At 35.1% G+C, this 26530-nt stretch overlaps 1 protein-coding gene across 1 annotated transcript in view; it reads left to right on the forward strand.

Annotated features, from left to right (window-relative positions):
• Positions 1–18529, forward strand: part of LOC138175877 (cadherin-related family member 4-like) — a 133000-nt gene extending 114471 nt beyond the window's left edge. The window contains exons 14-18 of the mRNA XM_069106512.1: positions 5256–5386; positions 7726–7818; positions 8983–9052; positions 10011–10047; positions 18149–18529. Coding sequence (XP_068962613.1) covers positions 5256–5386; positions 7726–7818; positions 8983–9052; positions 10011–10047; positions 18149–18207 — 390 coding nt within the window. The 3' untranslated portion in view covers positions 18208–18529. The remainder of the gene's footprint in view (positions 1–5255; positions 5387–7725; positions 7819–8982; positions 9053–10010; positions 10048–18148) is intronic.
• Positions 18530–26530: the final 8001 nt, after the last annotated feature.

The following is a 26530-nucleotide window of genomic DNA, read 5'->3' on the forward strand; positions in this document are numbered from 1 at the left end:
GGGCAACTTCTCATATCTTTCCTTTGGAACCAGAGTCGGTCATTGTTTTAAATTTTGTAACATTTACTTTTGATTGTGTGTGTTGGTTGTTTCTGCTTAAATCATAGTTACTCTGCATATTGTTCTCTTGACCCTGCTTATTCCACTCTGCATTGGATCATGTAAATTTTTATATGCTTCTCTGTATTCAACATATTAAATATTCCATTACATTTATGTACCACAGTTGGTTTAACCATTTCCCACTTAATGGGTATCTATTTTGTTTCTAATTCTTTGCTACCACAAAAAAATGCTATAGATATTTTGGCGAATAAGAGAATGTTTGTTTTGTCAATGGTCTACAGGAATATAAGCCTAGAAGTGAATCACTGTGTCAAAGCAAAAGCTATGGACATTGTAATCACTTTATTTTTATAATCCTAAATTACTCTCTAAAAGCTTATCTAGATTCATAGCTCCAACAATTCAATAGTATATCTATATTTCTATAAACTCTCCAACATTGATTATTCTTATTTTTTTGCATCCTTGATAATTTTTGGATAGGGGGTGAAGTATTAGATTTCATTTGATTTATATTTTCTTATTATTAGCGATGTGGAACATTCTTTCATATAATTATTAATACTTTGGAATTCTTTTTTTGAGAACTATTTGTTCCTATCCTTAGACCATTATCTTTTAAAGAATGTAGTTTATTCATATATGCTTACATATCTGTGTATTTACAACTACATAGATACCCACTACATATACATATTTATTTGTATATTTGTATGACATACATACATTGTTTATATAGAAATAGATGTACATCTTGGATACCAAAGCCTTTGCTAAGAAATGTAATTTAAAGGTTTTTTTTCTTTCAAATGTGATGGTTTATATTCTTGTCTGAGGCATATTAATTTTGTTTCTGCAGAAGATTTTGAGTTTGTTGTTATTCAGTCATTTTTCAGTCACATATGACACTTTGTGACTCCATTTGGGGTTTTCTTGCAAATATACCGGAATGGTTTGCCATTTCCTTTTCCAGCTTATTTTACAGATGAGAAAACTGAGGCAAATAGGATTAAATGACTTGACCAGGGTCACACAGCTAGTAAGTGTCTGAAGCCAGATTTAAACTCAGAAAGATGAGACTTTCTGACTCCAGGCCTGGCACTCTATCCACTGTGCAACTTTACTTGCCTCAATTTTACAGTTACATGTAATCAAAGTTAACTATTTCATCTTTTTTTAATTGTCTCTAACCCTTGTTCAGTTAATAACATAACTCTACTCTTATCTGTGAAAGGGATATATATTTCCTTTTTATTTTTATAGTATGGTCTTTAATATTGAGATCACTCATTCATTTATAATTTATTTTAAAGTAAGGCATAGCATGTTAGTCAAAGCCTTGTATCTATGACTGTTTTCCAGATTTCCCAGAAGTTTTTAACAAAAAGGGAGTTCTTCCCCAAGTAATTTTTGGGACTTTTGCAAATATTTTGTTGTTGAGTTCCATTGTTTCTAATTTTCCATTTTCTTGTCTGTTCTATTGATTTACTTCTCTATTTTTTTAACCAGTACCAAATGATTTTAATGACTACTGCTTTATAATATAAATTGAGGTATGGAAGTGCTATCCCCCTTTTATCTCTGTCTTTCAAATTATTTCCCTTCATATTCTAGTTCTCTTATTTCTCCAAATGAATTTTAATATTATTTTATAGAGTTTGATAAAGTAACCCTTTGCTGGAGGTTAACTGATAGAATTAAAAATATGAGAATTTGGTCATACTGTCACTTGTTATGGTGTTATGGCCCAGCCATGAGTACTGAATATTCCTCAAACTATTCAAGTTTTTATTTCTTTATGGAGTTCTTTGTAATTTAAACTAAAAAAGCATTTTGTGTGCATTAGTAAATTGTCCCTCAAATATTTTATGCGTTTTGCAGTTATGAGAATGGAATTTATCTCTTATTGCCTCTTATTTTGCTATACTTATTTTTTTGCTATACTTAAAGATAATTGGATTTATATATTATTCTATAGAAATATTTTGATTTTTGAGGGTTTGTTTTGTCGCTCAGCACTTATCTAAAATTCTTTAAATGATTCAATTAGTATCTTGCTTGATTCCTTGGGATTTTCTTAAAGTCATGTCATCAATAAATAGGAATATCTTCACCTCCTCTTACACTATCTTTGTGTCCTTAATTTCTTTCTCTTGTCTTCCTGCTATTACTAGTATTTGTAGAACTATATAAAAATAATACTGAGGTGAGTAGGACACCTTGCTTTCTTCCTGTATTTATTGAGAAAGCTTCTAGTGTACTCAGAATACATATAATGTTTGCTTTTGTTTTTTGATGCATATTTTTATGATATTAAATAAATTTCCTCTATGTTCATACTATTTAGAATAATTATCATGAGTGATAATTATACATCTTCAATGGCTACATCTATTGAGATAATGATGCCATTTTTTATATTATTGTTTTTAATATGTTCAATTATGTTGATTACTTTAATTTGAACCATCTTTTTATCCCAGGCACAAATTCAACTTTAGCACAATGAATGATTTCTTGGATAAATTGGTATAGTCTATTTGACAAAATTTTATTTAAAAATTTTCGAATCATCCCTTGATGATATTGGTCTATAGTGCTGTGAATTTATCCTTCTCTGGTTTAGGTATTAGGATTATATTTGTCACATAAAATGAGTATGGTAAAGTGCTTTCTCAATTTTTGAGAATGATTTTTTATAGTATTGCTACTGGTGTTCTTTAAGTTGACTAGAATTCTGCTATGACTCCATTAGGGCTAGGATTTCCCACTTCCCAATCTCCATTACTTTTGATGTTCTATTTCCATTCTGAGATTGAATTATTTAAGATCTCTAACTCTCAATTAAGTCTCCAATTCTTATCATCTTACTATTTATGTCTTCTTATAATTGGGTTAATTTTCCCCCTGTGAATTTAGATGCTACAGCATTTGAAACACACAATAATGTTGATGTTGTTTTATTGACTATGGTTCTTTAGGCATTCCTGTAGTTTTCTTGTTCAGCTATTTTGTTATAGAGTGTTTAATTTTTGGTTTGTTAGCATGATTATAATTCCTGTCACCCCCCCCCTTTTTTTCATCTGATGCATTGTGAATGTTGTTTCAGCTCTTGGTTTTGATTTTATGTATATTTTTTATTTTTAGTATTTTTCTTATAAACAATTTTTGTTTGTGGGGTATCTGTATACTTATCCATTCTTTTCACTTTTTTTCATTCTATTGGCTTAATTAAATCATACTTAAAGTTATAAGGGCTACATTTATATTTTTATCTATTGATATCTATTTTTTCCCTAAATTAGGAATTTTTGTTTTTCCAAAAAGACAACCCATTGTTTCTTCAGTTATTTTTGCTAAATTTATTTTAATGTAACCTTATTCCCACAGATTCTCTTCCCTTCAAACTTATGTTCCACTCTTCCTATTTATCATAACTTTCCCTAGTTTTGAATTTTTGTTTAATTCTTTGACTCCTTTGTCTTACCTCCTTTTATCTAGTTACCTATTTTTTCCCTTTCTTTCTCTCTCAATTAACTAGTCAAGTAAAATATCCTTCCTCATTCTATTTGTTTTCTTAGAATATTTTTTTTTCATTTGTACGGAGGGAGGAGTGGCTATCACAGTGTGGCTCAAAGAGAGGCAGAATAGACATCTCTAGCCTCTTCACTCCCCACATTCCTGCAAAGGAGACTCATTCCTGCCTGGAGGGAAAGCAGGAAGAGGTCACTCTGGTCTCCTCAGAGGGAGGAGGTACTGGACTAGAAGTTTATCTATCTGCTCCATTAAATATTTGTAGTGTAGGCTCTAGCATATATGATCCGGTTCCATCTAACTTCTGATCACTTTGTCATTTCTAGAGGGAAGGAGGACCCCCAGCTCTATATCCAGGGCTTAACCTCTTTCCCACCTAAAAGTAGTTTCTATATAATACAAATATTATTTATAATAAACATACATAGAAAATAAAAAAATAAACCCATTTATCCAAATCATAATAAAACAAATCAGAGAGCTACCTACATATGTGAATATGTATATGTATATTATATATATGTATATGTATATTAAACAATACAGAGTAAAGGAGCTATCCCATTGGGAGTGAAGTAACTCAGTTCAGCCAAGAGGAGGGTCCTAGATCTCACCCAAAGGGAAACTCCCCAAATTCTCCAGTGCAACAAACTGGAATACCAGCTCCACTCATGTCTTCCTGGAATTTTTTTCCCCTCAGCATCCTGTGTAGCATTCACTTCTTCCATTAAAGTGTTAAATAAAATATCAATATTTACTTTGAAATTCCCTAGTGTAAGTGGATTGAAGAGGAAGATTATTAGTCAGGTATTAAAAACCATGGGAAATGTGAAGAATGTCCAAAGGACAGATAGATAGATAGACAATTTCCAGGAGAATTTGAAGGGGTCATATACTTCTCTAGCCCAACTCAAAAGAGGAGCGGATATTAAATTATAGTAGCAGAGGGAAAGTCTGAATGGCAATAAAGAGCAAGAAATAAGCTTATTCTTCCTCTTGGACCTGTTTGTCAGAGTAAGATGCTTTTTAGCTTTAACACTGGGTGATTCGGTAAAACATCTGGTTGACTGAACAATGATTTTCCCTGATCACATTGACTCTGATCTCCTGGGTTCTTGGCCTTGCTTTCTTTTGTAGTTGTAGTGTGGGTGAATCACAGATCTCAATCTTTATGTTTCTGATTCAAGGCTTCTAGGTTGGCCTTAATTGCTCAAGCCTTCCTTCTTATCATTTTAGCTTTGGAATTATTGGTGACAATACAAACTTCAGTTTTAATCAACCTAGTCATATTGATTTAGCAGAAAGGTAATTAATACCTTCCCTTGATAATTTCCTTGTTATATTGTCAACCAATAACCTGTTTCTACATCAGAAATAAAATTATCCAACATTTAATGCCATATTCACCAAAGCTACTCAGAACACCTAATTTTTTTCTGTAGGCAGAAAATTAAATATTTAAATTTGGAAATGTTTATTTTTCTAACTATGGTAATAATAACAGTAAAAGCCTCATTTTATTAAAAAAAAAGAAAGTGACATACTAGAAAAGAGTAATTAGCAGCCATTCATAATGGAAAAAAAAAACTTCAAGACATGCTATATTTCCAAAGCATGTTGCTATTAATGTTTAACAAAGCTTCCCTTATTTTCAGGTTACTACATCTATATTAATGAGAATTTCACATTATTGGAGCCCTGATAATTGGATTTCTGCAGTGATAACTATAACAGGCGTCCTTTTCTTGATGTGTGTCTATGCCGTTGCGTGGTGTTTCTTCAAAGAGTAAGAATTGAATGATTACTTCTCTTTAAACATCTTAATTCCTGATGAAGACAATAAAAAATGACTTAAAGAGACCATAAAAGAGGGTGTCTAAGTTAAGGGACCAGAGAAATTATCAAATATTTCAAGATTAAAAAAAAAACTTTTGCCTGAAATATAGTTAATTAAAGAGCACGGTGGCCAGCACATATCTGTCTTAGTAGTCAGAATATCTCATTTCCCACCTTATTTTGTTAATAGACAACTGGGTTGATATATTAAGAAAAGTATGCTTGCTTAGTTCTCAGAAGGAGGTATAGGGCAAAATAGTTGTATTACAACAGTGAGGCCTTTGCCTTTGAAACTTTCCCTGGCTATTCTAAGAAACATTCATTTAGCCCATTACCTGGAGCTTCCTACAAATGCATAAATGTCAGACTCATTAGAAATATCACCAGAAACTAAGGAATGGGATTTTCTTATGTAAATGATTTATCAAAATAGGGACTTTGTGGTAGTAGTTCCTTTAGCTCATATACAGAAAAGAAATATTCATTCACTAGGCCTGGATTATTATAATTAATAGAAAACATAGATTTTCAAAAAATGATGAGGGAATCTGAGGAGGATAAATTTATTTATAAACTAAAATATAAGTGACCTGATTACTAGAGTAGTAATAAAAAAAAACAGGATTACTATATTAGACAATCAAGAATAAGCTGTATATTTTGTGTAGCTGTACTTCAGTGAGACGTTTTACAAAAGTTCTCATGATATCCCCATGGACAAAACAAAAAGTCAGTATAGTCAGATACATTCAGAATTAGTTAGATGACTGCATATGCCCCAAAGAGAGTTGACTGGTGGATCAATGTAAACCTAAAGAGACATTTATAGTGTTTTGCTGTAGTGTTTAACAGTTGGCTCTGTCTTCAAAATCAATTTGACAGCTGAATACTTAGCATATTGTAGATGACATGAAACTAGAAGGGGTAGTTAAAACTTTTAATTACACAATTGAAATCCATAAAGATCAATAGACTAAAATTATGGGTTAAATTTATTAATGTCGACTAAATAAATATGATCAGAATAAATGTAAGTCTATACTTAAGTTAAAAAATCATCAGGGTACATAAAATATAGGAGAGAGTTCACTAGATAACCATTCATGTGAAAAAAGATATTTTTTCCATTTCTCTTGTTAATCATCTTAATCAGTATTTCATAACACTACTCTTGTCTTTGGTTTGACCATTCCTTCTCATAATCCTTGACTGGAATATCATCCTTGTCCCACTGTCACTTATATTCTGCTGGACATCTTTATTAGAATGTCTCATAGGTAATTCTAATTCAATAAGTCACAAACCAAAATCATCTTTCTCCTCTAAAACCATTCTTTCTAAATTTCTTCTTTCTTTCAAACCCATGGACATTTTTCTGATCAACCAGACTTACAAGTTTAGAATAATAATTGGCTGTTGATTCTCCCTTAGCCACCCCTTTACCCAGCAAGTTGCCAAATATTCTTCATTTTCCCTTCAAAATATTTCTTGCTTCCATTCCTCCCTTCCTCTCACCTGACCACTGTCCTACATCACTCTAACCCAAACTGTTGAAACGACCTCCTAACGTGTCTCCCTGTTTCAGTTCTTGTCCCTTTCTAATCCATCTGTCAAATGAGGATTCCTATATTACCAATCTAATCATGCCATACATACCCCAACTCAAATACCTTTGATAGCCTCTAAAGCCTGAATCTTGCCTGTTTAGTTGTTTTTCACTCATGTCTGACTCTTTTGTGACCCTATCTGGGGTTTTCTTGGCAAAGATACAGGAGTGGTTTGTCATTTCCCCTCTCCAGCTCATTTTACAGATGAGGAAACTGAAGCAAACAGGATCAAGTGACTTGTCCAGGGCCACATAGCTAGTAAGCGTCTGAAGTTGAATTTGAACTGAGGTCTTTCTGATTCCAGGCCTGGCCATGTCCACTCTGCCACTTATCTGTCCCTGGCTCTTGCCTACCCACATGAAAAGGGGATAATGAGAAATGAGAGGGGAACAGTAGATTTTGAAAAGTTTTAAATAACAAGCTCTAGAGTTTGTACTTCATTCCATAGGCAATAGGGAGCTGAGGAAGATTCTTAAAGAGAAGAACAACATAGTAGACTTGAATTTTGGAAAGCTACTTCATCAATTGTGTAGAGAATGGTTTGGAAAGGAGTATGTCTCTGTAGACACAATGTAACATGTGGGCCTGTTGATTAGCAAATATTTCATCACTACTAATATTAACCACTTATATCTTGAGTGCCTGTATCTCTTGTTAACATATATTATCCCCTTAACATTAGTGCTCCAGGTTGTTCAAGATTCTTTCCCAATTGTTACCAGCATCAAATGAGCCAGCCAAGTGTTACTATTGAGGAAACCATCAAGATACCAAGGTAGAAGAAAAGTTCATATTTGTTTGGTAATCTCAACTATCTTTAAGCTTTTAACAATTATTGCATTACATTTAAAAGGTGAGGTCATGGTTAAAATTCCTTTTCTTTTTATTAGGCATGTGTTATTTTAATTAAAATGACCATAAATTAATTTTATAACTTTTGAAAAAAAATTGGCTTAATTTTAGAACTAATTGTTCCTGCCTTGCAACCACAACATAGACTTTTGCACAGGGCATATCTCATATACCTGTGGGCATGTATTGCAGGGTCCTAGCCCCTAAACCTCATGCTTCACGACTTTCTCCCACTATATAATGAAGGTTTATTTAAGGTTTAAACATTACAATTCCTCTTAAAGAAAAATGATTATCCTTTGATGTTGCCTTACATAAAAGGTATATGAACTTTAGACCTTTGGCCAGAATTTACTTGTTCTTGCTTCCTATTAGGTTTGGTCTCTTTACCATTAAGGTCAACCTTTAATTGAAAAATAATAATAAATTCATACAGATGCTCCCTATTCTATAACCTAAGAAAACAGTATGGAGACTGGGTCTGGCCCTCATTCTCTTTTTATTATGACTGTAAGTTCATATGTCATGGCAGAACAACATTTACACTCCAGGTTAGGTGAGATTATTGGCTGTCAGGGGTGAAACTTGAACCCACCTTCCTGACTTGGAATGATCTTTCTTACCATGTGTGTGTGTGTGTGTGTGTGTGTGTGTGTGTGTGTGTGTGTGTAAAAGAGAGAGAGAGGAATGTATAGACAGGGAAAGAGAGAGACAGAGACAGACAAAAAGAGTCAGAGAGAGAAATGAGAGGAAGGAGAATATGAACTTGGATTCAATTTTCACCTATGACAATTATTAAATATGAAATCATAATCTAATCTGGGCTTAACTTATATACATTGTGTCATTTTATGTTGGTAGGAAAAAATGTCATAGTAGGAGCTCCACAGACAGATAAAACGCTGATCCTGTATTTAGTGAGTGAGTGTCCTCTTGGTGCCTCTGTGCTGGCTAATGACTTGTGACACAAAAATGTCCATATGTCATTTTTCCTCAATACTGTATGGTTTGGTTATAATTGTGGATAAAATATCATAAAAAATACCCCGGTATAGATTCTCAATATTTCTTTGATGGTACTGTCTAGGAACATGGACTCATTTAACAGTCAACAAAAGTCAAATTTGAAGTCAACATTACTGCCTGGAAATGAAAATGTAAGTATAATGAGGAAAGTTAAATGTTTTATTAAACCAATCACTTTTGAACCTTCAAATTTGAAGGAGGGTAAAATGCTTCTGTTAATAATAGTTAAGAGCAAAAATAATGGAATTCATAAACAAAAAAGAGTTAAGCATGATATGAAACTGAGGTAAAAGAGGAAAAAGACAAACATTAAGATCCCTTAAAAATGACTGACAGCTAGAAACCAAGGGTAAGGAAATGAAAATGCTTAAATGAAGAAGAATAATGATGTTTTTGAATTCTAATAGATTAAATATTTTAGTGTAGAAAAATCATACTTGTTTTGCTTTTGTTCCTTTGCAATGTTCAAAACCATGAGATAAATTATACCAATTTGGGAATACTTGGAAGATGGAAAAGGCTAAGGGGTATGAAAAAGACAACTGGCTAAAAGATTCACTAACTGTTAAATGGCCAATCACTCTTAACCTTTTGAGGAACCAAGGTTTAAATGACAGAAGCATATTCACTGTCATAGATAGATACACATTATATGCATATGTATATATATATATGTGCGTGTGTAGATGTATAGATAAACAGTGGGATTATATACATGTATACACATAAGAGTTAACCTAGAGTGATATAATTTTAGAATTAATATGAATTATTTCAATCTCCTAATTTTACCACTGAGAAAATTGAGGCCCATATAAGTGATGGGACTGATCAAGTTTTCTGGAGCAGATTGGTAGAACCAGGACAAGAAGTCAGGTCTTCTGATTCCCAGTCTATAGTACCTTGGTGCCTCAAATTTTTACTCAGGTTGATTAGTTATTGTGATTTTAACATAGTGTGATTAATGAACAGAAAAGTTAAAATTCCATTCAGGTAATATAAAAGGCATCAACTATGTCAATCTCTAGGAATCTGAAAACACCTTTGGTATAGAGTAGTAATTGCATTTCTTATTTCATTTTCTTATAGGCAGCAGCAGTTTATGATGGGCGTGCAATTGATCCTGGTAAGAAGCAGATGAGTTTAAAAACTCACATATTCTTAATGTTTATAGCTTTAAAAAAAATCTATGCATAAAGAGGAAGTCTTAAATGTCTCTTCAGATATGGTTATCAATGTTATTGATCTCATGAATTGTTCTCCTAAATATAAAATTAATTGAATCCTTTAATCTAATTTTTTTTTTTACCATTCCCAAGACTGCTATTTCAGAGGTCAAAAGTGCTAAATCTGATCACCTTTTCAAATAATTCTTAGCCACCTTGAGCTTTCTGCAACATTGGACACTATTAATAAGATTCTTCTCCTGGATATTCTCTCATGTTTTGACTTTTATGACTTTACTCTGCTCTGATTCTCCTGCTGGTTTCTCTTCAGTCTCTTTCAATGGTATAATCCTCTTCTTACACCTTTGTGTAGATGTCCCCTAGGGATTTGTCTTGGGTCTTCTTTTTGGCCTTCCTTACCCTTTCTTTCTTGGAAATACTTGTTGTTGTTAATTTTTTTTTCAATTGTATGTGACTCTTAGTGACCCAATTTGGGGTTTTCCTGGAAGAGATACTGAAGTGGCTTGCCATTTAATTCTCCAACTCATTTAACAATTGGAGAAACAGTGTTAAGTGATTTGCCAGGGTCACATAGCTAGTGTTTGAGGCTGAATTTGAACTTAGGTCTTCTTGACTCCATGTTGTATCCACTGTACCACCTAGAAGTTTCTTCACAAGCCCATTTAGGGTTTTCTTGGCAGAGATATTGGGATGGTTTGCTATTTTCTTCTCCAATTCATTTTATAGATAAAGAAACTGAGGCAAACAGGGTTAAATGACCCAGGGTCACACAGTTAGTGTCTGTAATCTCATACCAGGAACATGAGTCTTCCTGATTCCAGTCCAAATTATGTGCTATACCACCTCATTGCCCTGGAAATACGTAAAGGGTTTCAAATGTTCTTTCTATATAGATGATTTCCAAATCTCTTATTTTCAGACCTAACCTACCCCCTAAACCATAGCACTGTATCTCCTACTTCCTGCTGGATATCTCTACCTTTATATACAAGTATCACTGCAAACTCAACATGTAAGACCATCATTCCCTCCTTCACCTCCTCCCCTTCCCAGGTGTCTTTTCTCTGAATTTTAATGCCCAAGTCACTGAAACTACTATCCTTTCAGGCGCCTAGGATCAAAACCTTCAGGTCATCTTTGACTTCATATAGCCTTTCTTTTGACTTTCCATCCTTCCCCTACTTCTTTTAAAGAGTCTTACGGTTATGTGTATATTGACATTACAAACATTTATAGAGTACTCCTACTCCATGAAAGGTATCTTGTAACAAAATAAAATTTAAATAAAACTAATTATGCAGCGACTTCATCTAAAACTATGCAACATTTCACGAAAAATGTTGGAGAGGCACTAGGAAAACAGGATGTTGGAGTACTGTTGGTGAATCTATGAGTGGGTGCAACCAAAACAAAAAATTACTAAACTGTGTGTGTCTTTTGATGCACTCATAACACTGCTAAGCCTACATCACAAAGAGATAGAAGAAAGAGGAAAAAAGGTCACTTAAGAATAAAAATTTGAACTTAGATCTTTCTGGCTCCAGATCCATAAATCTATCCACTGTACTGACAAACTAAATGCAATGAAAGAATCATCATATTAAATATGAATGCACTCCATGTTTATGTTAACTATCATAAAAATATAGCATGATCCTGATAAAGGGAACCTTTTTTTATCCCCTAGAGTCCTAATTTCAAACAATGACCAGTGATAAGACAAAAGGTTCAAGATTAGGGGGTGGTTCATTGAACTATTTCACTTAAGAGTTTAGAGTCAGTGAAGAGCCTGAAAAGGGATGAAGTCTTGGGATAGAACTTAATAGAAGTGGGAGTGTAGTGAGAGTGAAGAACAGATTTAAGAGGTTCCCTCCTTTGCTTCAACTCTCCTCTAAACCCTGCTTCACAAATCTTCTTGCTCCTTCGATGACTGTCTGTGTATATCTTTCTGCCTCTGTCTCACTCTTTCTGTTTCTCTTTGTCTCTGTCTCTGCCTTTGTCTCTATCTTTGCCTCTCTGTCTCTTGGTCTGTGTCTTGCTGTCTGCCTCTTTTTCTCTATGTGTCTGTCTGTCTTTGTTTCTATCTCTGGTTCCTCTGTCTCTTTCATTATGAAGTGGAAAATCACAGTCACTCAATTATATTGCCAGGTGACTATACATAAAGGACTGAAGAAAGTTTCATTAGTAATCCCTTTCAAGGAAAACCAGACTCAGATTCAGGGCTTTTTGCCTTAATAAATGGGAGAAAGGGCCAGAATTCTTGGTTAAAGAGTAAGAGGAAAGGAAGGAGGGGAGAGAGAGATGGAGACAGGATAGGCCATGTTAATCAGAAAAGAACTTGGATGGATGTGACAACTTTATTGGGGAAGAAGGGGTGACTGAGGAATATCTATATGTGTTTGTTTTTCCTGCCTACTATATTATCTCTTCTTATATATCACTACTTACAACAAAATTCAACTTTGGGCTAGAGGCTAAGAGAGTGATATAGGAAACAAACTAAAATAGCAAAAAACACAGAGGGAAGGGGAGAGAGGCAGAAGAAAAAGTCCAAGTGTGGATAGTAGAGAGGGGGATTCTTATAGACACTGGCTTTCCCAAGGCAGGCATCCACAAAGAAAAGATGGACAGAAAGGAACTAGATGATTTCTGGAAACATCGCAAGCCTAGAGCAGAGGAATCACACCGTAAAGATGAGAGATGATAACGATGGGGACAACTGCTGGAGCTCTAGGTCTCTGCGAAAAGCATAGAAGCTAAAAACTTCTTTTCTACTCTTAATGGTAGTGCCATATTTCAGATGGTAGAGGAATCAAAAACAGAAAATTCTATTCTTGGTCTGATTCTGTACTTTGGGAAGAAGTAACCACACTATCTTAGCTAACAGCACTAGGCTGCATTATGAGAGAATTAGATTTCATGAATAAGGAGGAGGTAATCCTGTTCTACTCTGTACTAGTCATCTCTGGTTCTGAGAACCACTTTTTAGGAAGTACATTGAAATACACAAGAGTATCTCAAAGAAGGCACCAAGAGTAGTGAAAGGGTTCAAGCCATATGAGGATCAGTTGACAGAATTGAACTGAGAATTGATTATAGTGGAAGAGAAAATTTTCAGGCAAATAGGATAGCTCTTTTCAAATTGCTTCATGTAGAAAAGAGATTAAACTTGGGATATTTTGCTCCACAGAGAAGAAGTAGAAGCAAAGGGTGGAAGGTGCTTGGGCAAATTTAGCTTTGATATATAAAGAAATGTTGTAAACATTGTCAAACCAAATGTAGAATGAGATGTCAGGAAATAATGGACCCACTCTTTATTGGAGATTTTCAATCAGAGGCTGGATGACCACTGGTTGTGTATCTTATAGAAGGTATTCTTTCTGGTATCATGGGTGGTCATAAGTGGCCCCTAAGGTATCTTCAAGGTTTGAGATTCTATAACACTGTAATTCTCTATGTAGGTCAGCAACTATCTATAATTATAAGTGAATTAAATGTTTGAAAGATCATTCAGTGCTTATGTTTCCTAGCATGAGAAACAGCATAATTTTGGTAAAGATCTCCCCTTTTGATTCCCTAGAGTCCTAGTTTCAAAACTTTAGGATTTGATCCAATGCATACTGGTTTTGTTGTCTGGCTTTGAGCCTGATCGAAGTTTATTTTGGAGAGTGTCTGTTTATGCACGTGTATACATGTTAGGTCAATGAGATGGTTTGCAATTAGTAAAGGATTGATGTTCAACTGAATCTTTTGACTCCAGATACTTACTGGGTTGTTTTTTTTAAAGGCATAGTTATTTGCAGAATATTCATAATAAATTGCATATGTATGCTACATGTACCCTAAAGCAGACATACACAAAGTTCAATAGAATGCAGTGTTAATTTACATTTCTAATGTGCTCTCAAATGAAACAAGAACATTTATAATGTTGCTTCTAACAAATAACAATTTCAATGTTTCACCAAAAATTTAATGAAAAATAACCAAGGTAAATAACTAATACCCTGGAATATAGAATAAATGCTAGTTACTTCCCAAATATACCACATGATGTCAGCACTATGCCACCAAAATTAGAATTGGTAATTGAATGAATGGAATAGATACTAAAAAGAAATCTGAAGATTAAAAAAAAATACAGTATATATGGTAACAGTTTTCCCCTCTATGACAAGAAGTATCACAGAATTCTGAAAATTCAAATGTGTTCAGTTTAATGATCTTCATATTAATTATTGGTGGTTACTTTTGAGAAATCTCCAATTGTATTATTTTAATCTTCCATACATTGAATTATGAGTGTAAAATATTAAATTCAATTAAACAAGCACAAGATATTGTTCTAGCTTTGGGGGATATAATTAGAAAAGTAAACAGTTCCTGACCTCAAGGAGTTAATATTGTAATGATGTACATACTTATATGTCTATCTCTTTATATATGCATATTTATCATATATATAGATAGGTAATACCAAATAACAGGTAGAAAAAGAAAATCAAGACCTAAAAGAAGGGAATAGTTCTGGGAAGATCTCTCATAAGTAATAATTTAACTGAGTCCTAAAAGAAGGATAAAGTTTCTAAGAGGCAGAGATGAAGAAGCAGTGGATTCCAGGCACTTGCATTAATTTGGACAATTTCATTGTTTCTGTCAGGTAACATGTGACATAGGGAAACTGTTCTTAATAATGTGGAAAAATGAACCAAGCAATTAATTATCCAGACTGCATGAATATGCTCAAATTACCTACTAACAATTCACTTGGTGGACTTCCAGAGGTGGAGCCAAGATGGTGGGGCAGAGAAAGCACACAGCTGAGCTCTCCCAACATTCCTCTCCAAACAATTTTAAAATAATGCTTCAAATTGAATTCTGATCGGCAGAGCCAAGAAGAGGTCAGAATGAGATATTCTTCCAGCCCAAGACAACATAGGAGGTTGGAAGGAGAGATCTGTGAAACAGGGAAAGAGGCTGGCCTGGAGCCCACATGGATGAAAACACTAGTGGTGGTACTAGGTGGTGGCGACAGGAGCATCAGCAACTTTAGGAGCTTTCAAGCCAGAGACAGTAAGGGGGCCTGGCAAGTGGTCAGAACGTGATTACAGGGTAACCATGTGCTAGCACCAGCAGACCAGATGCTGTTTGGCATTTACCCACTTCTAAGTAATAGTTCAAGGGCTAAGATGAGCACTTTGAGTCAAGAAGCAGTAGAAGCCCAGAGGGATGGTATAAATTGCAGTCCCAAGGGATCATGGGCCTTTCGTGGTTAAGGACCAGAGTTCAGACAAGATGGCAGTGACCACACCTCTCCCCAGATCACACCCCCTTGGAAGGACTAAAAATTTCCAAACCCCCAGAATTAGCTCTGAAAACAGCAGTGCACAAAAAACTCGAAGCCTGGGTTTACAAGTGAATTCTACTATAAACATTTAAAGAACATTTCATCCCAATACTATAAAGACTATGTGAAGAAACAGGCAAAGGAGTCCTATAAATTTCCTTTTATGACACAAAAATGGTTTTGATACCTAAACTAAGGAAAACAAAAACAGAGAAAGAAAACTATAGACTAATTTTCTTAATTCTCTTTAGAAAAAAAATGGTAAACCCCTTAGTTGTCTTTGCCAAAAAACAGACAAACAAAAAACCATGGACACTATAGTCCATGGGATTGTGAAGACTCAGACATGACTGACCAACAACAGCAACAATGATCACAGTAAACTGCTCTTTGATAAGGTCAAAGATCCAAGCTTTTAGGGTAATAAATCACTGTTTTGCAAAAATTGCTAGGAAAACTGGAAAGTAGTTTGGCAGAAACTAGGTATAGACCAATATCTCACACTGTATACAAAGACAAGGTCAAAATGGATACATGATTTAGACATAAAGGGTGATATCATAAATAAATTAGGGCAACAAGGAAAAATGTACCTGTTAGATGTATGGATAAGAGGAGAGAGTGTACGACCAAACAAGAGACAGAGAGGATTATGGGAAGTAAAACAGATAATTTTGATAACATGAAATTAAAAAGCTTTTGTACAAACAAAACTAATGTAGTCAACATTAGAAGAAAAATGGGAAACTGGAAAAATATCACAGTAATTTTCTCTGATAAGGGCTTCATTTCTCACATTTACAAAAATAAGAGCCATTTTCTAGCTGATATTCCTTAGCTGAGAGCTGATGAGATTCTCATGAACTATTTTATAAAATGGAGGATCCAGGACAAATTCTATTAGGACACTCATGGTAAGTTGGCATGGCATGGCTGAAGGCCCAGAAAGACAGACATTTGAACAGAGAGAAGGATTACAGGAGAGTGATGTGTCAAGGAAATTTATAGAGGAGAGAAAATTCAAGAGGGTGATCCATCCTGTCAAATGCTGCAGATAGGTCAGGAATGATGAGAATTGATAAAAATACCATGCTGTTATAGTGACAAATGCCAAAATAGGAAATCTAGGGTTAATAAAGGAGGAAAAATTGCAGGTAGCAGTTCTAATTAATACACAAGAATCATCAAACAAGTAAATACTAAAGTTTATGGTCACAGTTTTTATGTTGTTCACTTCCTTGCAGTTGCTATAGTATGACTTGCATTAAACTTCTTATAGGACATAAAGGGAATGTGCCCCATATAGAGTCAAAGTTAAGGTTTTATTTTTGAATTCAAATGATGTCTACAGTTGAAAACTTTGCTGGCTTCTGGCTGTTATAAAAGGTTTTTTTTTTTAATTTTTTATGGATGAGGATAAATGTACCCAATCAGGAAAATCATCAGAAATGTTACAGGGATAATATCTTTGTTGAATGTAATTGAAAGAAATACTCTGTCACAGAACTTGAAATAATTATTTCAATTTTGATTCCATTTGAAATAAATGTTTGCAACTAGAATGACTATTTGGGTTCAGTAAATCAATAAAAATTAAAATTTGACACTTTATTATTAAACTGAGCTAACAAAGATTAAAAATAGCAGTGATTATATTGAGGGATCCCTATTTTTCATGAGTATGGACATGCCATCTCCTCATTTAAAAAAAGAATGCTGGGTTTAAAAAAAAGAATGTTTCCATGGCCTCTCACCCTGAAATTCTTGTCCAATATTTTCCAAAAATCTTTAGCAGAGTCAACTATCCAAGATTCTAGAGACTTTCCATTATAAAACACACACAGACACAGACACACACGCACATATATACACACCATAACATATGTAAAATTAAATTATTTCTTAATTATAAAGTATAATCATAAAATTTCTTAAATTTTTAATGATAAATTTCTTGAATGGTAAAATCTGTAAAATACTGTAAAACATTAACATATTCATGATATCCCTTTGATTATATCTCTCAATTAAAACATTTAAAATTGGGAGTGGCTAGGTGGCACAGTGAATAGAGCACTGGCCTTGGAGTCAGGAAGACCTGAGTTCAAATCCGGCCTCAGAAACTTAACACAAAAAAACTAGCCATGTGACCTTGGGCAAGTCACTTAACCCCAATTGCCCTACCAAAAACAAAACACCACATTCAAAATTGAAACAATTAGTAATAAGATTGAGAGGTACATGGGGCAGCTAGGTGGCGCAGTGAATAAAGCACCAGTCCTGGAGTCAGGAGGACCTGAGTTCAAATCCAGCCTCAGATACGTAACATTTACTAGCCATGTGACCTTGGGCAAGTCACTTAACCCCAATCACCCTGCTTCCCCCTCTCAAAAAAAAAAGTGAGATTGAGAGGTAAAATGGAATAGTGGATAGAGTGAGTGTTGGATGTAGGTTCAGGAAGAACAGTTCAAATTCTGCTTCATTAACTTATTATCTGTGTGACCCTCTCTCTCCTGCTTCCTTATCTGTAGAAGGGGGATAATACTAACATCTATTTCACATAATTGGAAGGATCAAATTAAATAATATATGGACAGTGCTTTGTAAACCCTTAACTGCTATATAAATGCAAGTTCTTAACTGGACATTAACAATGGGACATTCACATTAATTGATTTTTTTTTTTCCTTTAGTGACTGGAAGGCAGTACCTCTTCAATAGTCAGACTGGTGAAATCAAGATGCTTAACTAGTGAGAAAAATGAAAAACTACGAAATCCAAGAGAAGATATTTGATTTGACAAGTGTAACAATCATTGTATCTCCGTGTCTTCGTGTATATTTAGATGTGTTTGAAAATGGCTTTTTAAAAATGAAACTTTGAACAAGAAAAAAAAGATATCTAGCTGCTTACATTTTCAAGCTTTTGTGCAGTACTCATGTTTTTATCAATCTGATTAATTCTTTGCTGTGATTATATGTGTTCATGTAGTATGCAGGTGATTATTGCTTTTTAGATAAATATTTCACCATAGGCAAAATGCCAGTGGAAAATAAAATGAAAGTTACAGCTGTTTGCAGATATGATTCTGTCTCTCTTTCTTAGACTATGGTGATATATTGTGAATTCAAGTGTAGACAAATTAAAGAAATAAAAACAAAATACCATGGAACTTTTGTGCCAAATACCTCAAAAACTAGCTCAAAAGTGAATATGTCTTTTAGCTCTAAAATTCTGTAATTCTGTGGTTTATGGTAGGATCTTCAAAAAGCTATTTTAATTTTCTTATTAATATGAAGACAAAATTACTTGATTCAGATGATTAAAACTACTGCTTACAGTTTCCTTAGTTTACTTTCAACTTAGTCTAAAGTATTATAATTATTAGACACTTTGAAAGCTAAGACATATGTATAATTGTTCCTTGGCCTAAAATTAGGAGGTACTGACTGTTGGAAATTCTTCAAAAGGTGAGTTTATCTCAATTTGAATTAAGACAGTAATACTTGTTATTATTCCCATTACAGCCATAAATATTAGGCAGTTGAGTACAGTCCCAAAGTCAACCACTGACTGCACCATCTGATATTATTCCCTTTCATTGTCTCTACCCTTCAAACAAAATGGTCTCTTCTTGACCCCTCCTGAGCCCCAAAGGCACACAGCTCTAAGCCTTTGATCATACTAATGTAGATGCATAGAATGTCCTCCTTGATCCATTATTCCTTGTTGAATTTCAAACCATTTTTTAAAGTTCAACTCAAAATGCCTCTTCTCCATTCAGGATTGACTGGGGGGGGGGGGGAAGAAAAAGAACTCCTGTGTGAGATAAGATGCGATAATGATAGCCAAGCCACATAGAGAAAGCAAAGCTGTTCATCTTTAATTTTGCTTCTACCTTCTTTGAAAAGAATGACCTTTGGATTGGAAAGAACACAACAAAATTGGCAAGTAGGTAGTTAATACCCATGATAAATAGGAAGATTACAGGGGATCACCTACCTTTCCTTGATGAGGTCAAGCTACCAGGACCAGAAGAACTACATGCCAGTGTACCATAAGAACTGGTACACGTGATATGCAAACTATTTCAGTGATCCTGGAAGAGAAATGAGAAGCAACATTTATTAAGTACTTTTGTGCCAGTGTTGGTACTAAATTTGATCCTTAAAACGGCACCAGGGCTGTATGGACAGCAAGACAGCCCAGGGTTTGTTGGGGAATACTGTGACTGAAAGGTTCAGTCGCTGAACATTTAGGGGTCAATGATGTGAATCACATTCACAAACTAAGAGCTGTGGTTTATGTGTGTGTTCTTTGATGGATGGGAAGGATTGGCACTGGACCTTCAACCCTTCCAACTCATCCTGGAGGGTGTGCTTGTTGCCTCAACACCTCCAGGCCTTTGATAATTGTGGTTCTTTCAGAAGCTTGAGAATTAATTTTTGGGAGCTGAACTCCTCTATGCACACAACTTGTAGTTGGACGTTTGAGTTAACTCTGGGGTACATTTTAGATTTGATGTGATGGTTCAGAGGAAAGGGGCCTGGTGGCCACAACTGGTTGCCTTTGCAGAGGAGTGGCCTTTGCAGATTTCCACATGTGCCTTCCACTTCCAGTAGTTCAGACCCTATGTTAAGGAGCTCCAAGCTGCTGAGTACCTGGGGAAGAGTTGGTATTTTTCACAAAAAAGGAAAGGCCCTCCATTCACTTCCTTATTCCCTATCCCCTACCTTATTTCCTCACCCATTTCCTCTTCCTTTCTTCCCCAAACTTTTACATACAATATGATATGTCCCAGGAGCCTAAATGAGACCACACCAGTCATCTCTGTGCTTCTGGAAACCGAAGTACCCTATTCCCATCCTCCACTACCTGGGGAACTGCACACACTTGACCCTAAAGCTCCATACACTGACATGTGGCAGCGATTGAGAACTGCCCAAATTTCATCAAAGGGCCATTGTTAGATTCAGGACTAAAAGGACAGTACTCTTAGGATCCCCATTTTACAGCTGAAGAAATTGAAGGAGGCTGAAGTTGCCCAGGATCACTTAGCTGATTAAATGTTTGTAACCAGGGATTTGAATTCAGTGCTTTCTTACTTCAGGCCCAGAGCTCTAGCCATTGCTCCACTAAGCTATCTCAGACAGAATGTGAAGAATTAGAACAGGGAGGATATTGTCCTGAATTTCAAAATCAAAAAGAGAATTGGGTCTGCAAAGTATAGGCTAGTGAGTTTAATTTCAATTACTGGCAAAAAGATATTATGAAAAATACAATTAATGTACCTTTAAACTATGAGATAACAGAGTCAGTTGGATTCATAATTAGTTGAATCATTTGTATAAATAATTATTACTAGTTCAATATCAGCTTGGAAGACATACTCCAGTGAACTGTTCCAACGATTTGTGCTGCTTAACATTTTTATCAATAACTTGGATATCAAGATATAGATGTTCTAACTTATCAGTTTTACCTTTTCTAATATCTAGTTTAGTACTCTGTTCAAAATAAGTCCTTAATAAATGTTATTTATATTTAAGTTTGTATTTATAATAAGTATATGAAAGTTTAAGAAAATCCTGTCTTAGCTTATGTCTTCAGAAAAGTGCTTGTAGGGCAGCTAGGTGGTGCAGTGGAACTGGAGTTATGAGGACCTGCATTCAAATTCCTCCTTACTAGCTGTGTGGCCCTGGGTAAATCATTTATCCTCTGTTTGCCTTAATCCAATGAAGAAGAAAATGGCAATATTCTAGTACATTAGCAAAGAAATCCCAAATGGGGTTACAAAGAGTAAAATACTACAAATCAACTGAAACAGCAATGAAAATCGTATAATAGGATGGTCAAGTAGTTGAAATTTATCTCTAATGTCCCTTCTTTCCACCTGATGTACTTTCATGCTATCGCCTAGCTGACCAGAGTCTGCACTGACAAACCCTATCCAGCCCTGTTGTATAAGAGCAATGCCAAATTCTATTAACTTTGTTCCCTACATTCTTTGCTAAAATCCTACATGCTTCATGTCTCATTCCCTCAGGGCCATGGACTCTACTAAGTGACAGCTAGCTAATTTGATAAATGAATCCTTGCTAATTTTTTATATTCATTATTAATGAAAGATGGCTCTTAGGTAATGTATATTTTAGCAGTGTCCTCTGAAGATATGTCTTTAATCAAGAGAAGAAACTATATAGATAATTAATGCCAATATTATCTCAATGATTTGACCTCACTAAGGACATCTTTCATGTATTGAATTCCCTTAACATGGCATTCCATCTCCTGTCCCTATGTCCTCCTCACATAAGCTGTTGATGAAACCTGCAGTATACTCCCTCTTCATCTGCTCTTCTAGAAATTTCCATTGTATGTGTTTAAATACAAGCGCACGCGCGTGCGCGCACACACACACACACACACACACACACACACACACACACACACACACACACACACACACCCCTTGATGTCAAGGACTTTTTCATCCTCAACACAGGTTCAGTATGTGGTACAAGAATACTTACAAATATTTAAATAGAATTGACTCAGTCTTCTGCCTTACTCTATTAATGCAGATGTAATCTGCATCTCATTATCCTTTCTCTGTACCTTATAGGATTTTGAGGGGCAGAGGGATTAGCCAAAATAATAAAGTCAATAGCATCATATTAATTTTTTTCAAAAAGAGCAAAAATTATATCCTTTCTTCCTACTGATTATGCAACTTAGAAACATAATGTGCCTTTGTATAACATTTATTTGATTTAATCTTTAATAAGTCCTTTGCTTATTAAAACTATTACAATTTACCACTTCTGAAAACCAGAAAATGTCCATGTCTAGATACAAATGAAAGGGCATGGTATTAACTAGGGAAGAAAAAAAGAGGTTTATAACATTATTGTCATCCTCACATCTGCAATATCACTTGCCTCAAATACCTAATCATTTGCAAAATCTTGCCATTTCTAACAACACAACATCTTTCATTGTCTGTAGTCACATGCAATGACTTGTCATCTCTTGCCTGGACCATTGCAATAGCCTCTTTATTGGCCCTTCTGCCTTAAGTCCATCTGGTAATTTTGTTAAAAAAAATAAAAAAAAACAACTTTGTGTTAAGGGGTAAAGACTGGGTGTGTATGGAAGACCATTGATTAATAAAGAAGAAGCTGCAAGATGCTGGTTAAACGTTCCCTGTGGATTTTCTTTAACAAATCTGTTATTTTCTTTTTCTTATTTTTAGCTAACATGCGCCATCTGCTGGTTTTGAAAGGCTTTACTTATTACTATTTTATATGCCATGAGGTTTATTCATTACTCTTATTTTGTTTAATAAAACTTGCTTCAAATAACAAATCACAGAAATTTTTGCTTGAAAAATTGATATATTAAAATTTAAATGTATAGAAGAATATATGGTATATACACATAAATAAATATATATGAAATTGATAATTATTACATCTATTTAATAAATTAGTTTAGACATTTAAAATCTAATTAGCCAAAAAAACCTGTTTCATATAGAAAATTACTGAAAAACATAGCTTTCTTCTACTTAATTTTTAGCTAAGAAAGATAAAAGAACATTTAGCTATTTAATTAAATTATTGAAAAGATAAAATCCTTGAATTGTCCTATCTTTCAAAGCCTAATTTTGTAGATTTTAAGTCAACCTTTTCTAATTTCCCATGGATCTCCTGATCAAACTCTCCACCTATTAAATAAAATGAATGATAATAAAACATTATTAAGCCCTTATTATGTTCTAGGCACTTTTCAAAGCTTGGGAGCTTTGGTAAATAACTGCTAATGACAACTGGGATTGTCTTAGATTTGGTAAACAACTATTAATGATATGTTTGTCTCCCAGATCTGGAAAATGACTGATATACACTAGCTAATGATATTAGCTTTGATTGATAGTTTCCTTTCATCATAAGCTTAGGTCACTATTCAGAACTTAGATGTAATTTGTAAACACCTTTAGCCAGGACAATAAAAACTCACCAGAAGGTCCACTAACAACTTGCTCCTGGTATACATGCTTCTAGGTCTCAACTAGAACAGCCTCCTACACTTCCCCGATTTAGAAATATGAGCATCGTGTGTTCATTGAGAGCAGAGATGACTGACAGAGAATTGACAAAATGTTACCGAGGGCAGCTGGAGGGGTTAGATTATCTTTAACACTTTAGCACTATCTCTGACAAATTTTACTCTTTATTCATGGTCACAATCATAATACATGTCACGGTAATGTTTATGAATACATTTTACTCTCATTCCTGGACCCTGGATCATTAGTTGTTTGTCTTCTGTTTTCAAAGAGGATATCATGGGTGATGTGTTGACTTGTGGGTGAATTGGATTTAAGTGAGGCAAAGTTGCACAGTCATCAGCCTCACTCTCTCTTCCAGAGTCATCACAGTCCAGGGGCAAGACAAAAGCCAAGATTACTGGTGATGACCTGGAATACGATATGATGGAATCCTAATAAAGCTGCCCCTAGCCCCAATATTCTAATTTCATTATAGGCCCCACTGTATCTACCTAACCCCCCCCCATGTCCTAACTTCTTCATATATGCCTTACTGCTCACTAGAACAACAGGTGTGTCTATGAACTCTTAGTTCCCACAGAAACTGCAAGAGGGTTCATGTGATAGGAACCCAGCCTCTACCTAGTTATTGTCCCCAGACCCATTCCCACAGAAACAGTTGTGTTCTTGTATTCAATCATAATCACATCATCCTATCTAGCCCAAGATAGGACCACAATACCGAACTATCTATCTTGACCAGACAGGACCACAATACCTAGTCAATTAGAAGGCAACATGACCAGAGTGTTTAGCCACCGAACCATAGATGGGACCCCTTCTCCATTACCCAATCCCTTAATAAACTCCTCTTACCTTTTTAAATATTAATCATATTCCTCTGTTCTATGTAAATTTCTTATGTAATTGCATCTTTACCCTATAAAAATCCATCTTGCTTTCTCTGAAGTTGCTGGTTCCTCTTGGAATTTAGCCTGCTTCATGAGAGGTGTCAATCTCAGTAAATGCTTGTACTTGGATTAGAGAAGGTCAGACTGAATTCTTTGAGATAATTCCACCACAACATATCATTAAATCCCAACAGTTTTTGGGTGGGCAGAGCCCCCACCTCGACACAGCGGATGACCTTGGTGTCTTTGATGTCTGACCAAGCTCTCAATGCTCCATAGTACTACATACATACTACTACTACATAGCTGCCTTCATGGCCAATGGAACAAATTGTTCTCATTTTTCATTCCACCAAGGGAAGTCTTCACATGCTTGGGCTAGACATCTCTCCCCTCGCCAATTCACCAATGGGCTTGAGGCCTGTGGGTTTCCCTCAACTTGGTTTAGCTCATCTGCTGAGATGGTTTACTGGGGTGGGGCTGCTGTGCATTCTATAGCTTCTTGGAGCCACAGGGGAGAGTTGAGTGCCAGGTAGACAAAGGTAGAAGGGCAGCCCCGAAAAGGGCTCCACAAGCCATCACACCAGAGGTTCTAGTCCTCCTGAACACCTCATACAGCCTGTACCATTAGTAGAGTAATGGAGGAGCAGTGTGAAGGCAAAACTTGTAGCCATTTTCCCCTATGGAGAATTTAGTTAAAGAGAAGCATATTTGTGTGTTATAGTGGGAAAAAGTGCTAAATTTGGAATCCAAAGAAATGGTTTCGCATACTGCTCTGATACCTACTACTCATTTGGGAAAATATGTTTAACCTCTCTCAGTTCTCTCACCTATAAAATGAAAGAGATGGAATGTCCCTATGCTTCCGTCTTTAAATTCCCAAGCAGTAAGGACAGAGTGGAAGGGGTGGAGTTGTCACATCCCTACCATTTCTTCTCAATAGCTGCTCCTTTTTCTGACTTATTTTTGTCACTAGTTCCACTAGTTAGTGGTGCTTATAGCCTTGGACTCATCCAAACAATTACCAATTTCTGTCTTTCCAGAACATCTTTGTCCAAGTGTCCTCACAAAATCACAGACTTTCTACTGAAGTGACTTTAGAGGCTTTGTATTCTAACTCTTTATTAAAACATGAATCCCTTACTAGGTCAGGCTCACAATTCTTTGTGTCCCCAGCATTCAGCACTGTTCCTTCTTTGTACATAGTTTCTATGTAATAATACTGGGTCATTGATTCCCAAAATCTTGCAGCAGCATCGTCACTAGTTTCTACGTTTGCAACTTCTCTTCTCCTCCATTGCACAAATTTGTATGAAATTAATGTAATTACCATAGCCCTCAAAAACCTTTGATGGTTCTCCTTTATCCAACAAATAAAGGTCAGATTTCTTAGCTAGGCCTTCAAGACCCTACTCCTTTTAGAGGCAAAATTCTTTTCCAGCCTTATCTCATGTAATTTACCTTCAAGTGCCCAACCCAGTGCCAAAGTGGATTACTAATTCTTCAATAGATACATATCACAGTTTATTTCTATGCTTTCTGAAATTTTATCCTTTATTCAAGACCCACTCCTTCCATACCTGTCTCCTTCCCTGGGAAATTTTATCTGGGTGAAACAAATGGAAATGCTCTGTCCTTCATATTTTGTACATGTGACTTGTAGTCATTTTTGGATTGTAAGGTCTTTGGAGGCAGGGAGCATGCCATTTAAAAAAAAATCTTTGTACCCCTCACTGTCTAAAAACCAGTGAATTTTGAATATTAGTTGCTTAATAAATGCTTATTGAACTAATAGATAAACATCACGTCGATATGCCTATCATTTAGTGACCAATTCTCATTCTAAGTCAATGCAGAAATTTACAACAATAAACTAGTCATTTTTCTCATCTATACATTGTGAATGTTAAAGTTTACATACCTTATGGATCTAAGTGAAAGAATTATTGCTTTTAATTATAATAGAAAAGAAGACTATTTTGAAATTACTAAAATGATGTCTTCTTGTCTATGTTAAAGTATTTAACATATGTTTTCAAACCCACAGGCAGTAGTAAAGAATGGATAAGAGATATAAATTCTCTTCATGCATAAGGGAATCTTAAACACCA

Source organism: Petaurus breviceps, unplaced genomic scaffold (genome assembly GCF_028583685.1).
Source record: "Petaurus breviceps papuanus isolate PSGF00001 unplaced genomic scaffold, PetGlider_PUasm1.0 79, whole genome shotgun sequence".
Classification (NCBI taxonomy): domain Eukaryota; kingdom Metazoa; phylum Chordata; class Mammalia; order Diprotodontia; family Petauridae; genus Petaurus; species Petaurus breviceps.